Genomic DNA, 12,467 nt, shown 5'->3' with positions numbered 1-12,467 from the left:
GGATATGATTGGCTTTCTGGTCTGTGAACGCCCAGAATTTATTTTTAATCTAAATTAAAAAGAGCTTTTTTTTTTTTCTTTCTAAGTCAACCATGAGGTGCTGCTAACAAGTATCACTTTTCTTCAGAAAATCTGAAATACAGTATAATGTAAGAAACAGTAAGTTTTTCTTAGAATAACTTTACTGTAATAAACCCCATACAAACTGATTTTCAAAGTCTAGTTATGATAGTCTCCCCCGGAGAGTGGCCTTAACTGAGCTGCAGAACATAAAGAAAAGAAGAACTGTTTTGATTTCATAAGATACATCTGTTTTTTCCATGGCTGTATTTAGGCAATCTAGAACATCTCCTTAGGAAATGCTGTTCTTTGTATTGCTTTGTCTAGTAAATTTATGGTGTGGCTTCTCTTTAAATAAACATAAGCTTTAAGTCCCATTGTTCCCCAGAGGAAGAGGAGAGTTGGTAGAACCTTGTTCTCCAGAGCATTCAGCCTGCACAGAGCAGATACAGGGAGAAAGAAAGGGTTTGTGCTGCCTGTCCACTGCTAGATTCCAGCCCCCACCCCTTCTTTCTCATCTGGCAAGTTCAAGGTGCAGAATATTAGAAAAAAATGGAATATGTTGTCTCCGTTCATTTATTGTTCTGAGTACTTTGGCTCACCTACTCTCAGGTGCCTTGCACAAAATGCAGGTTTAGAGTTTTCTTTGCAGATGCTTTTTTTACTATCAGTGTCTGTTTAAGGTCTGATTCTGATCTGATACACTGAGGTGCAAACTAGTAGCACCCTTGAAATTTATGCATATTTTGCTGTAACACCAACATCAAATCAGAACCACAGCTTTGTAATCTGTATTCAGTCCCATGAACAAAGCCTTTAAATCAGAATTTGGATTGGGCTTAATTGTCTCCAGAAGTTTGCTGACTGTGGATCTGTTCCTGCAAATCTGAGACCAGCAAAAGTCCTGTTAAGTTTTGCAAGGAGTTTTGCCCACAGCAGAGTTTCCAGAGAGGGTCTAATGTGTAAATGTAATTATTGGTTCTCATTTTGCAACTAAACCTGCTTATTATTGTAAATAGAACAGAGAGTACAGGTTTCACTGAAAGTTGTTTTCTGCACAAAAAATAATACTGATAACATAAACAGGTAAGGTAGGTGGGTAGGGGACAGTAATGATGCTGTTTATCTTAATGGGATTTTTTACTTTTATTTTTGTGTAGAGGATCAAACTACAGAAAAATTCTCCTTATCTACAGCCTGAGAGCAAAACAAATCATATTGCCTGAGCAGTAAAAATACTGACTGATGATCCACACTGGTGTTTTCAGTTTTTACTGCTATATGCATGCTCACACAGCAGGTTTTGCTTACAGAACTGAAGAGATGCCCAATATATGTTCAATAGAACTGTTTATTTCTTGACTTTTGCCTTAATATTATGCACACAGTGCCCTCTTAAATACTATTTTCTACTGCACAAGAGTGAGTACATTTTCTGTTATGTATTCAGAAGTAAAATTAAGGAGAAAATGTAAGTGAAGGGCAGTTCTGCAAAACAGAGATGACAGAGTTTACCTTCCTGAGATAGTGAGAAATGATTAATAATGGCCACTCACCTTCAACTGGGTAGAGCAGTAAATGTTTCCTGTAGCATTTTGACCATGTAAGGCTGTTTCAGACATATGGATGACATTTTATAGATACTAGAGTTTCAGGAGATGAGACTTGGGATCCTGTTTATTGTGCACTGTGTGATACAGTTCTATGCAGTGTACGAAACTAAAGGCTCCCTACAAATTATTAGCAATGTATTCAAGAAAAGCAGATTTTTAGCCTCACTTTTTCAAATTGGCTTCTTCCAGAACCATGATTTTCCTTCTGGACTCCAAGTAGGTTCCACCTTTACGTGAATTGCTCACATATTTCAGATTCCATTTGTTTAAATAAAAAAAAAAAATCAGTATGTACGTAATTTATATAGTGTCTGTCCCCTGTTAAGTGCTTGTTAAATCCTGTACAAAACATTCAGAGTTGAGAACTTCACTTTAAGAAGCCTATGAGTGACTCTGGGAGAGTGAATTTACAGCAGCAGCATCTGGAAGTGAGTATAGTGTAGAAGTGGGAGCTTTGGACTTCCCTGCAACTAGTACCAGAAGCTCTGGGAAAAACTGTATTTCTTTGCCTGCTTATTTTCATGACACAGTGAAACTGGTGTATTCAAAGTGGATGCTTTAGAGTGAGGGTCTAGGTAGATTTCATATGTGAATTCTTTCTTTTTAGAAGTATCTTTTTCTAAGTACACCTTAAACATATCCTGTTTTTTGCAGAATGTAATTGTTGGATTCAAAATCAAGCCAGAACATGAATCTTCTTCCTAAAACACTACATTCCCATTTGTAACACAGATACTTTTAAAAATGAGAAAAGAGTGTTTACTGGAATTAGTTTTACACTTCCAAAAGAATAATTTTTACTGGAAGACCATAGGTTGCACATAATGTAGGAAACCTAGGAAAAGTTCACAGCTCCTAAGTATGGATGCAAGCTTTGCCTATGCCCTTTACTCCCAGAGACTTTTGCCCATCCCTTCCACCTCAAGAGGCCAGAAACTGCAACACCAGCAATGGGATCCCAATTTGAACAAGTACAGAGATCAGGCTCACGTGGTGACATGAACCTGCAGATCAATTTAGACAGAGCAATAATAAACTGGGAGCCTCCTTGCCTGGCATGCACTTCACTTGGGTAATGTGGATGTGCACTGTTGTTCCAATTACTAAAAAAAACAATAAAAGAGGGAAAGAAAGAGCAACTGAAACACTTCATATTTCTCATTTATAATGAGAGGGCAGACAAGCTTTAAAAAGTAAATTTATCATGCTTGGACATAGAGGAGAAAAAGAATCAAAACCTGGCAGTATTTTTTTCCTGTAGAACATAAATGTTATTGTGCAGGGGGAATATCAGGTGATGAGAAAGCACATAAGTAGAGCTCAGTGTTGGTTCAAGAATAGGTATAGGGGTCCCAGAGCTGTTGTGGATTTCACTGATCTGTGCTCTTTTTAGGAAGCAGGGGTGCTTTGATTATAGAATTATTGGTTATTTAAATAAAAGGATACTTAATATTTTTTGTGCTAGAGAGCTCACAGCTTTTCACATTTGAGAAGCTCCTTGACACCATTCAGGGAAGAACTAAGGGTCTGAATGAATATGATTACCTTCCATCTCATTATGGTAGTGTGCCCTCCAAATGCTTTTTTGCTATTTTGTGCATGACATCTTACTTTGACTTGGGGGTGGGGAAGGAGAGCTGAGCAGCAGGGAGAAAGAATGTTTTTTACACAGCAGAGCTTTCAGTCCCCGATTGAAACATTTGGAAAAAATCTGCAGAGGGAATAGCACAGAAGGAGTTCCTTTCCACTTCTCAATTCCCTCAACAACTCATTTTCGTCACACTCCCATGTGTTTTTTCCATGAGACAGAACAATTGCCAGCCATTGTGTGTAAGGTACTGTGGGATCAGTTATGGCATGTAGGGGTATTAATGGGCATTAAAATACCTGAAATTTGCTGAATGCTCTCAGATTTGATGTCTGTCCTTATCTACATGAACAGTTGGTTTATGCAATTTTCAGGATGTAATGTCCCAGTAGCTACAGCACATTATATCTTGGATTACAAAACATTTCTTTACTCTTCCCTTGCTATCCACCTCCACATCACTCTCAGATTATTTTATGTAGTTGTTACCCAATAATGTAAGCATGTACTATAGCCTTCATCTGACCAAGAGAAATGATAATTATCTGCAGTACTGCAACCCACAAAAGAATAACATTTAGGGGGAGTTATCACTGTGATCCAATATTTAAAAAGATTCCAAATCCTGCATCAAAACCCTTAGAGAAGGACTGGACACATTTTTCAACCTTTGCCAGCTCTTAGTTATTTACAGGTGAGAGAAAAGGTGAGATGAAAAGGTTTTGGAAGGACAAAAAGTGGGGGAGAAATTGGAAGGAACATGCCAAGCCACCATCTACAGGCAGAGGTAGATGAGCTCAAGTAAAAACATCACAGTAGTGACGTTCAAAGAATCTTGATCTGCTAATGGGATGCCATATCCTTCTTCATAGGACTCCTAAGAGTAGGAAGATTGCTGCATTTGGTAAAAAAAATCCTCAAACTCCATCTGCTCCAGCAGCACCCTACTCTGTAAACAATTTGTCAAGAGTCAACTACCCAAGGAAGAGCAACAATAAGGCAAAAGGGTGAGGCAAAAGTACCCTCCCAACATACAGTTACTTTCAATGCAGTGATCTGGGATAAATGTTATTTCAGTAGCTTATCTAGCAACTTGTCCTTCCATGGACCTGTCAAGCCCCACTGAATCCTTGTAAACATTTCACATCCTTCAGCAAGGATTTCCACAGGTCTCAATCTGGTTCCTATTAGATTCCTTTTATGTCTCCTGCTTCTTGTAACTCGAAGAAACAGTGAACAACTGATGTCTATCCAATAGGTCCATGTTACTCAAAGTTTGTAGGCATCTGTTAGGCCCTAAATTGTTTCTACTGGAGACCAAAGAGTCCTAGCTTACTTGGTTATTTCAGGCACTTAAACTGTTCTCATACATTTGGTTATCCTTGTTTCCTCTACTTGAACTTCTGGTAATGGCCTCCTGAAAAATCCTCTTGAATACACCACATATACTCTGTCCAAACCTTGATGTGTGTGTGTCTCCCTCTTGCCCATCTCCCCTGGAACCTTTGGACAGAGCATGCAAACGCGAGAAGGAAAAATGTGTGTATGTGAGTATAGTTTTCAGTTTGCTGTTGGGTAGCTGATTAGCAGTGTCTTTTAGACAGCTCCTCTTGAGTTCCTTCAGGCACGAGAGCACAGAAGTAGGTTGAACTGCATGCTGTGTGAGGCAGAAGAAGGCAAATACGACTGCCCCCAGTCTTTGCAAGACCTCGGTGGGCATGAGAGCTGCTTCCTCTTTCCTGAGGCTCCCCAACTATTTGCTGACTTCCCAAAGGTATCTGGAACACATTTCCTTAAAGATATGTCCATATGGCATACCTGGCCTGCTCTGAACACCGTCTGGAGACACATGTGCAATATGAATTAATTAAGGTCTGAGTACTCAGCTACAGAGCTACAGTTGCACTGTGCCTCATAGTGCTGGCCTGAGTTCATGAGAAAAGTTTTCCATTGCCTTTTTTTTTTTGTTCTTTTTTTCTCTCATCCTTTTGCCTTAATTATATTTATGCCTTTCCCCTATATGGTACGGCTTCTGACATGATAGAAATTATTAGGATTCACAGCTATTTCTTAGCATACAATGAAGTCAGTTTGTTGGGACACCCTTTTTAATGGTGAACATTACAAAACTATTCACCTCCCAACTGGCTTTCTCAAAAAAAAACCCTACCAACATTTTTTTCCTTTAAGTGACAGCCAGGTTCAGTGGTAATGGCAATACTTGCTCAACTGTTTCTAATCAATGGCACACACAGAAGAAATTAAAAGACCCTGCTCAGGACACTGGGCTGATGACAGATGGACAAGATATATTCATAATTCTGAAGAAACCTTCATCCCATTTCAAACTAATTTTCCATCATCTTTTATTGACATGAATAATGCCAGGATAGTAGAAATGGAAAATATTAGTAGAGTGGGAAAAATATTAGGTTGTTTTTCCAGTTTGTGTTACACATGTAGTACACATTCTGGTTTCTGTTTCAAATATTGCCCACATTTTCAGCAAGGCTTGTAAATGTATTTTGGCCCCCTACTACAATTGCCTATTGACCAAGAGATTTTATAATAAACTCTAGCCTTTTTTTTGAGCAGTGATTTTTGTTGTGCTTGCCCAAATTCTGGAAGATGATGAGAAACCTCATTTTTTTTAACTAGTGTTTATGTGGAAGCTTTAAAACAGAAATCAACAAGGGAGAGTTTGGGTGGGTCTTTCACATATTACCTCGGGAACATGAAATGTTTAAACAAGAAAATAATTTTTAAAACCTTAAACAAAATTAGCGAGTCACATAGACGAGCACAGGTACAATATCTGAATCTTCATGCATCTTTTTCTATTTGAACCAACTTGCTTATCATTGGCCATCTCACCTAAACCTAAAAGATATTAAAATGTGGATTTTGACATCTCATACATCAATTAGTAGATAACTCATGTAATTAATATTCAGAAGGAGTTAAGTACCAGCACTGAGAATGTGTTATTGATCTCAATGCCACCTGGAAATGAATTGAATGCAACCTTGAATTTTAAAAAAATGTGTACAAGACCAGCCCAGTGCTATGGGCTCCACACAGACAGAGCAGTGTTGCTACAAAAAACTTACAGCAGCACCCTGGCTTTAAAGAACAGTTTAGTTTTCTGTCCTACTCCTTTCCAGCACTGTCAGGAGGGCTCCTGACTGCTGTGGCCTGTTTGATTTCGCAGTGCAGGCAGATACCAGAACCTGAGGAACTGAACAGAGATGGTGAAACAGCTGTCAATTGTTTAACTACTTTCTATCACTAATAGTGACCCAGGGGTGAATGGATTCATATCACATTACCAAATCCTTGAAGTTTAGGGCATGGTGGGTTTTTTTTAAACCTCATTTTAGAAGGGGAATTTCTATGCCTGGCTTGGCTACTTTAATAAAATAAGAAGAATAGTACATCATCCTACTACCAAAAACAAGTATGCTTATTCTGAGGAATTTTCTGGTCAGTTGGAAAGAATTTTATACCGTATGTGAACAGATGCCACTGGCTTTTAATGCTCCTATATTTGACTGCATTTTCATTTGCATCATAAACTTCTTACATTAAATACTTTCTAAAAACAGAGTCTTTAAACCGGGCAAAGAACATACACTTTGGAGGCACAGCCTACCAACGATACCACAATTTGCCTTTTACTACTACTTAGTTCAAACTTTCTCTTTCTAACACAAAATTGAACTTCAAATCAAAACAAAAAAAGGAAAAAGTCTAGTTTAAATTATGCATAAAAGTCTTAGTCTTCACTTGCTTACTGTAAAGTTAATCGAGTTCCCTTATTGCTTGAGCTTTTTATGCATTCAGTAATATGCCTGCACATTGTTCAACTTTTTAAAAAACAATTTTAAGTTTCAGTAAAATTGTCCCCTAAAGGAAAATATAAACCTCCATTCACTTCAGAGCACGGTGAAGCCTCTAAAACTTTTTCCACTTCCCCTCCCCTCGTATAAGCGCAATTTCTTTTTCCACGAGGACACTAAAACTTTTTTCTTTCCCCCCTAGTGTAGCATCCTTCGTATTGCCAGCAGAGACTCTCAGGATCTCTAGCAAGAACTACACGCTACAAGTGCCAGCAAAGCACACGACCAGGTCGGCAGCGGGAAGGGACGGACGCCCGAACGCGCAGACACACCGACCGCTTCTCGCCGGCGGAGCGGAGGGTGCGCGGTCGCGGTGATGCCCCGCGGGAGGAGCGGGCGGCGGGCGGACTTACCCGGCGTAGCGGCCGCGGTGGCCGCGGAGCGGCAGCGCAGCCTGGAGGCAGAGCAGACAAAGGGGCAGGAGCCCGCGGAGCGGCATCGTGCGGGGCCGCGCCGGCACCGCCACCGCGGGCACAGGCACAGCCACCGCCGGCACGGCCACCGCCGCCGCGCCCGCCCCAGGTGGCGGCTGCTGCCGCGCACACAAAGCCCGGGCGGGGGCCGGGAGGAGCGGAGCGCTCAGAGATGTTGCTGGTCGCCGGCGGCGAGGGGGGAAAGTCGTGGGAGGACGGGCGTCGCCTGCAGCCCCGCCGCGCCTGGGCACGGGGACGGGACGGGGACGGGACTGGGCGGGGAGGCGCCCGGTTGGGAGGGCTGGGGGTGCGGGGGGTGCGCGGCCCCGCCGCCGCCCTGCCCCGCGGGGAGCCCGGGGGCTGGTAGGGGCCGGGCGGCGGCGAGCAGCCCCCCGCGGGCACGGCGGCTCCCTCGGGGCTGGAGGGACGAGGGGCGCGGCGGGGAGGGCTTCGACTGCAGGTGCTGTGGCGAAGCAGCCGGCCAAGGGTCGCTTAACGCGCGGTCCGTGGCATCGGGGGATTATCGGCGAGATTTCCCTGGCTGGGCAAAAGAGCTGAGGCTGATGAAAAGGCAGAGATACACTTCCATAAAATAAAAAGCGGTGGAGAGTCACGAAGCGAGGAGAAAGTGGGATTTCATGTTACCAGTGTGGCCAAAAATCTTGGATACGAGTAGTGGGAAGGGAAGAGAGGCTGATACAATAGGATAAAATAAAACCACAACATCTTTTCAAAACTAGGGGTTTACAACCTCTTTTCCACGCTGGTGAGGGTGAAAGATCCACATAAAGATAAGTCAACGGAGCCTTGGGAATAACAAGAAGAATGGGAAGAATTTTGCTGCAAATAATTGTAGTTTATAGAAAATACATGGAGGAGTTGTTAAAGAAAATGTAGGTAAAAATATTATGCCAATATGGAATAAATTGATAGCCCCTTTGATACTTTTATATTGAATTTACTAAAAAGAAGGAAAAAGTGTTTCAAGCTCAACTGATTCTCAGCCTCTCTGAAAGCAAAATGAATGAGTGGGCTGTAGACAAATAAAACTAGCTGACATTTGAACATGTGTGAGAACTACTGTAAATCCCTGTTAATGTTTCAGAGACACAGGGAGCCTTTTGAAAAAGGACTGTATTAAACCACACACACTTCATATTCTCTGGCTGAAAGGCAAACAAACATTTTCCTTTGTCTCTTTTTCATATTGGCACCAAATCTGACACTAGTTGTGTCATAGAGTCTGGAGGTGGAAAAGACACTGTCCAGGGCAGGATTATTCCCTTCTGTTTAGTTACTGGTATTCTCTCCCTTGAGCTTCCCGTCCCCCATAACATACCCTGCTTAAAAGCTCAAGTTAATTTCTGGTGAGGATATGCAGAGGGGAATTTGTGTGTGCTTATATGCTGTACATCTCTTGTTGAAAACACTTTCCATTTACTACCAACAAGCCCCAAAACCTTTTCTATGAGTCTTCAGTCTTGTAATAAATCTAACTTCAGCTTTACAAACACCTATTTAATAGAAGTTCTCCTCTATGTTCAGAGGCCACTTCAAAGGGAAAGTTAGCTATCAGGAAGTCAAGTAACTGACTTGTGAAGGGCATGAGTATGATATTGAAGCAAACCACACTGCTTTATTTCACATATTTACTTTACTTACTGTGTATTCTTGCTACACCTGAAGTGTATCAGATAATACACCAATTTATTTAAATGTTTGAAAAATGTAAGTTTCTCTATTATCCTAAGATATTTGCTTTTGGGATAAAAACCTGGCTCTATTGGAGTTAGTAAGAGTTTTACTTTTGACCTCTGTCTGCAAAATAGTTTGGCCATTATTAGAAAAATTTTGCTTTCAAGAGGAAAACTTGGCTCCATTTAAATTAGGGAGAATGTAATTATGGGCTTCTGTGGCTGTAGTTTTCAGTCTTAAATCCTGCCTTTCTGCAACATTCCCTGCAAGTAAAAGGCAAGAAGATATAAGAAAGAAAGGGAATTCAAGACCAAAACCAAATAATGAAGGAAAGCAACACAGTGGGGAATAAATACACAAAAAAAGGTATTGCTACCTTTCTTAATATGTATTACTTCTGCCAGTTTAAAATACATTTTAATAATAATTTAAAAGTACACTTTTAGAGCTGTGGAGAAGCCGGAGAGGGAAAAGCTCAAAAGTACCAAAAAAGACTTTAACAGAGGTAGGGATAATGAGGGTTATACAGATCCATCGGTCTCTCTTTGATCCATCAGTTTAAATTGTACTAGGTGACAGGGCAGACTGGAGGGAAGGCTGGAACTCTGTCATGCTGGCAGCTAGGAAAGGATTAAAAGACTGTAGTCAAGCCTGGGAGCTACAGATGTGGTAAGTCTACTTTCCCGACAAGATGGGGCTATAAAACTTGCACCTAACTAAGCAAAGGATTTGAAACAAAGAAAACCAGAGTTTCTTTTCCTTAATTTCTTGGAACTATGATGGAACAGGAGAGAGCAAACTGAGATATAGAATAGGATCATAGAATATCCTGAGTTGGAAGGGACCCAAAAGGATCATTAAGTCCAACTTCTGGCCCTGCACAGTATACCTCAACAATCCCAGCATGTGCCTGAAAGCCTTGTCCAAACACTCCTTGAGCTCTGTCAGGCTTGGGGCTGTGACCACTGCCCTGGAGGACCTGTTACAGTGCCATCCTCTGAGAGAACCTTTTCCTAATATCCGACCTAAACCTCCCCTGACACAGCTTCATGTTGTTCCCTCGGGTCGCTGGTCACCAGAGAGAAGAGATCAGATTCTACCCCTTCTGGAGCTGTAGCAGTTTGATTTGCACTCTCTGCTCTTCCACTGCAATTCCACTTCTGGCAGGAAGGGCAGCCTTGTCCCTTCTGCACCCTTCCCCGGCTCTTGGCTCCAGTTTTTCTTTCTGTGTTGGTAGGACCTCCACCACTGTCTGTGCGGCAGCAAATCTGTTCCCACTTCTGGGAAGTGGTGATTTGGTTCTGATGTCAGCTGGAAAACTCTACTGTGGACCAAAGCAATTAAATATCAGTAAATTTGCTGTTGCCAATCCCTGCCACAACCACTAGCAAAATGGTTCATATAAGCAAGATTTGGCCTTGAATTTTCACCTTGGAAGTGCAGGGTGGGGATGCTGCCTTTGTCTGGCTTGTGCTGGTTTCAGCAGTGCTCCTGCAAGAGCAAAGTAACTGTCCAGGATGTGCTGAGCCAGGGAAGCTCCAGGATGAAACAGCAAAATGCTGCCTATGGTTTCCCTCTTCAAAATGTGGGATTTATCACTTTACAAGGAACACAGGCAGTTGCCGAAACAGAGGCAATTCTACATGGCACGGAAACGAGAAAGGCTTCATGTAAAGAGAGTGGCAGGCAGCCTACATTTGGTACCTGCACTTGAGAATATGCCATTTATTGAGAAAAGCAGAAAAAGGGCAATAGCTTCTTATAAACATGTTTTATACTCTGAGCTGTCCCAAATCTCACCTTCATGAGAAGGTTGCATTGGCTCAAATAAAAATCCTTGCTGTACATTTGTTAGATTTATAATGGTTCAGAAACAGGAATTTAAACAAGGTTTACACTGTTCTAGTTTAAATCATACCCATTAATAATAAATTAGACTAAGTGTATTCATGCTGGGATTTGCACTGCTATAACTCATTAAAAAAGATTGAAGTTGATTGAGTGCAATGTCCTTTTCAAGATCTGGTCTCCATTTCTTTTAACTCACACAGAGACCTTGACAGATGAAGGACAGTGAAAATGGCCCTGCTGATTCTGTGCTAGATTAGGCTTGGGGTCTAAAATAACATGAAAGCGATATAATTCACGCATGAGTGCCATGGCCAGTTAGCTGTAACTAACCACCCTGTGTAGTCAGGAATGTTACAGTAGCAACAAAGAACTGATAAACTAAGGACTCCCCACTCCTAGGGGGTGATTTTGCTCGGCTTCACACTATCAGTGACAGGCCGCTGTTGGTACCTGAGCTAGTCTAAACTTAGGGTGTCAGGCTGCTGCAGAGGCAGGACACTTGAGGTGTCTGTGCTACTCTGTGTAGGTTTGCTACCTTTTCTATGTGTCCTTCCACATCCCCACTCCCATCTCCTATAAGTTCCTTCAACTTCCTGCTCTGCCTGCTATCTGTGGTCCTTCCTCCTTGGTCTTCTAACAACCAGTACTTTGGAAGGTGTTCTGCCCTCACTGTGGCCTAAGACATGGCAGAACTGGAAAGAATAAATGGTCATCTAGTTTTGTTACAATGAACCAGTGCTGAACATCACCATGAAGGTTATTCAGATGTCATTAGCTTACTAAAATGAATTATAGGTGTCTTTAGAAAGGATGAGTTTTGCAATTAAGAATCTTGACATTCTGTCTTCAACTTACTCGGGGATCCTGCATTACTCTTATCAAGTCATTTTGTTTGGATTTTGTCAATGGCACTGAACTGTTATAAAATGGTTCAATTAAGGAAAAGAATGGAACTATTGCACCTAGAGAATTCCTATCTTCTGCTTTTATTCTATTATTCTGCAGGACAGGAATACAGCTTAAATATTCTTTTATGTTTTGTAGAATCAAGAGACATTTAAATATGGATATGTTTTAGAAACAGCTAAAGGAAAATAGATGTGTAACTGACAAATCATCAATAGATCAAGACCCCATGGAGCCTTTAGAAATCATACTGATAAATCACATCAGACAAGAGTATTACGAACCTGATGAATTCTTCCTTAGCATGGTTTTAATCTTGGAAAGACTACTATATGTGTTCATAGCTTTCTTTATATGTATGGAATTCCTTCTAAAATCTGTGCATGGGAGAAAAAATATCTTTGAAGGAACTGCAGCAGGCAACATTGTGAAGAAAAGCTTG

General features: G+C 41.4%; 1 protein-coding gene across 1 annotated transcript in view; it reads right to left on the bottom strand.

Moving 5' to 3' along the window:
- CPA6 (carboxypeptidase A6) overlaps positions 1-11,989 on the bottom strand; it is an 82,681-nt gene extending 70,692 nt beyond the window's left edge. Inside the window, exons 1-2 of the mRNA XM_032678365.1 lie at positions 11,975-11,989; positions 7,514-8,133 (exon numbers count right to left, since the gene is read on the bottom strand). Coding sequence (XP_032534256.1) covers positions 7,514-8,133; positions 11,975-11,989 — 635 coding nt within the window. The remainder of the gene's footprint in view (positions 1-7,513; positions 8,134-11,974) is intronic.
- Between the last annotated feature and the right edge of the window lie 478 nt (positions 11,990-12,467).

Source organism: Chiroxiphia lanceolata, chromosome 1, assembly GCF_009829145.1.
Source record: "Chiroxiphia lanceolata isolate bChiLan1 chromosome 1, bChiLan1.pri, whole genome shotgun sequence".
In the NCBI taxonomy this organism is placed as follows: Eukaryota; Metazoa; Chordata; class Aves; order Passeriformes; family Pipridae; genus Chiroxiphia; species Chiroxiphia lanceolata.
Note: the sequence above shows the minus strand (reverse complement) of the source record. Positions and strands in the feature narration are given on the sequence as shown.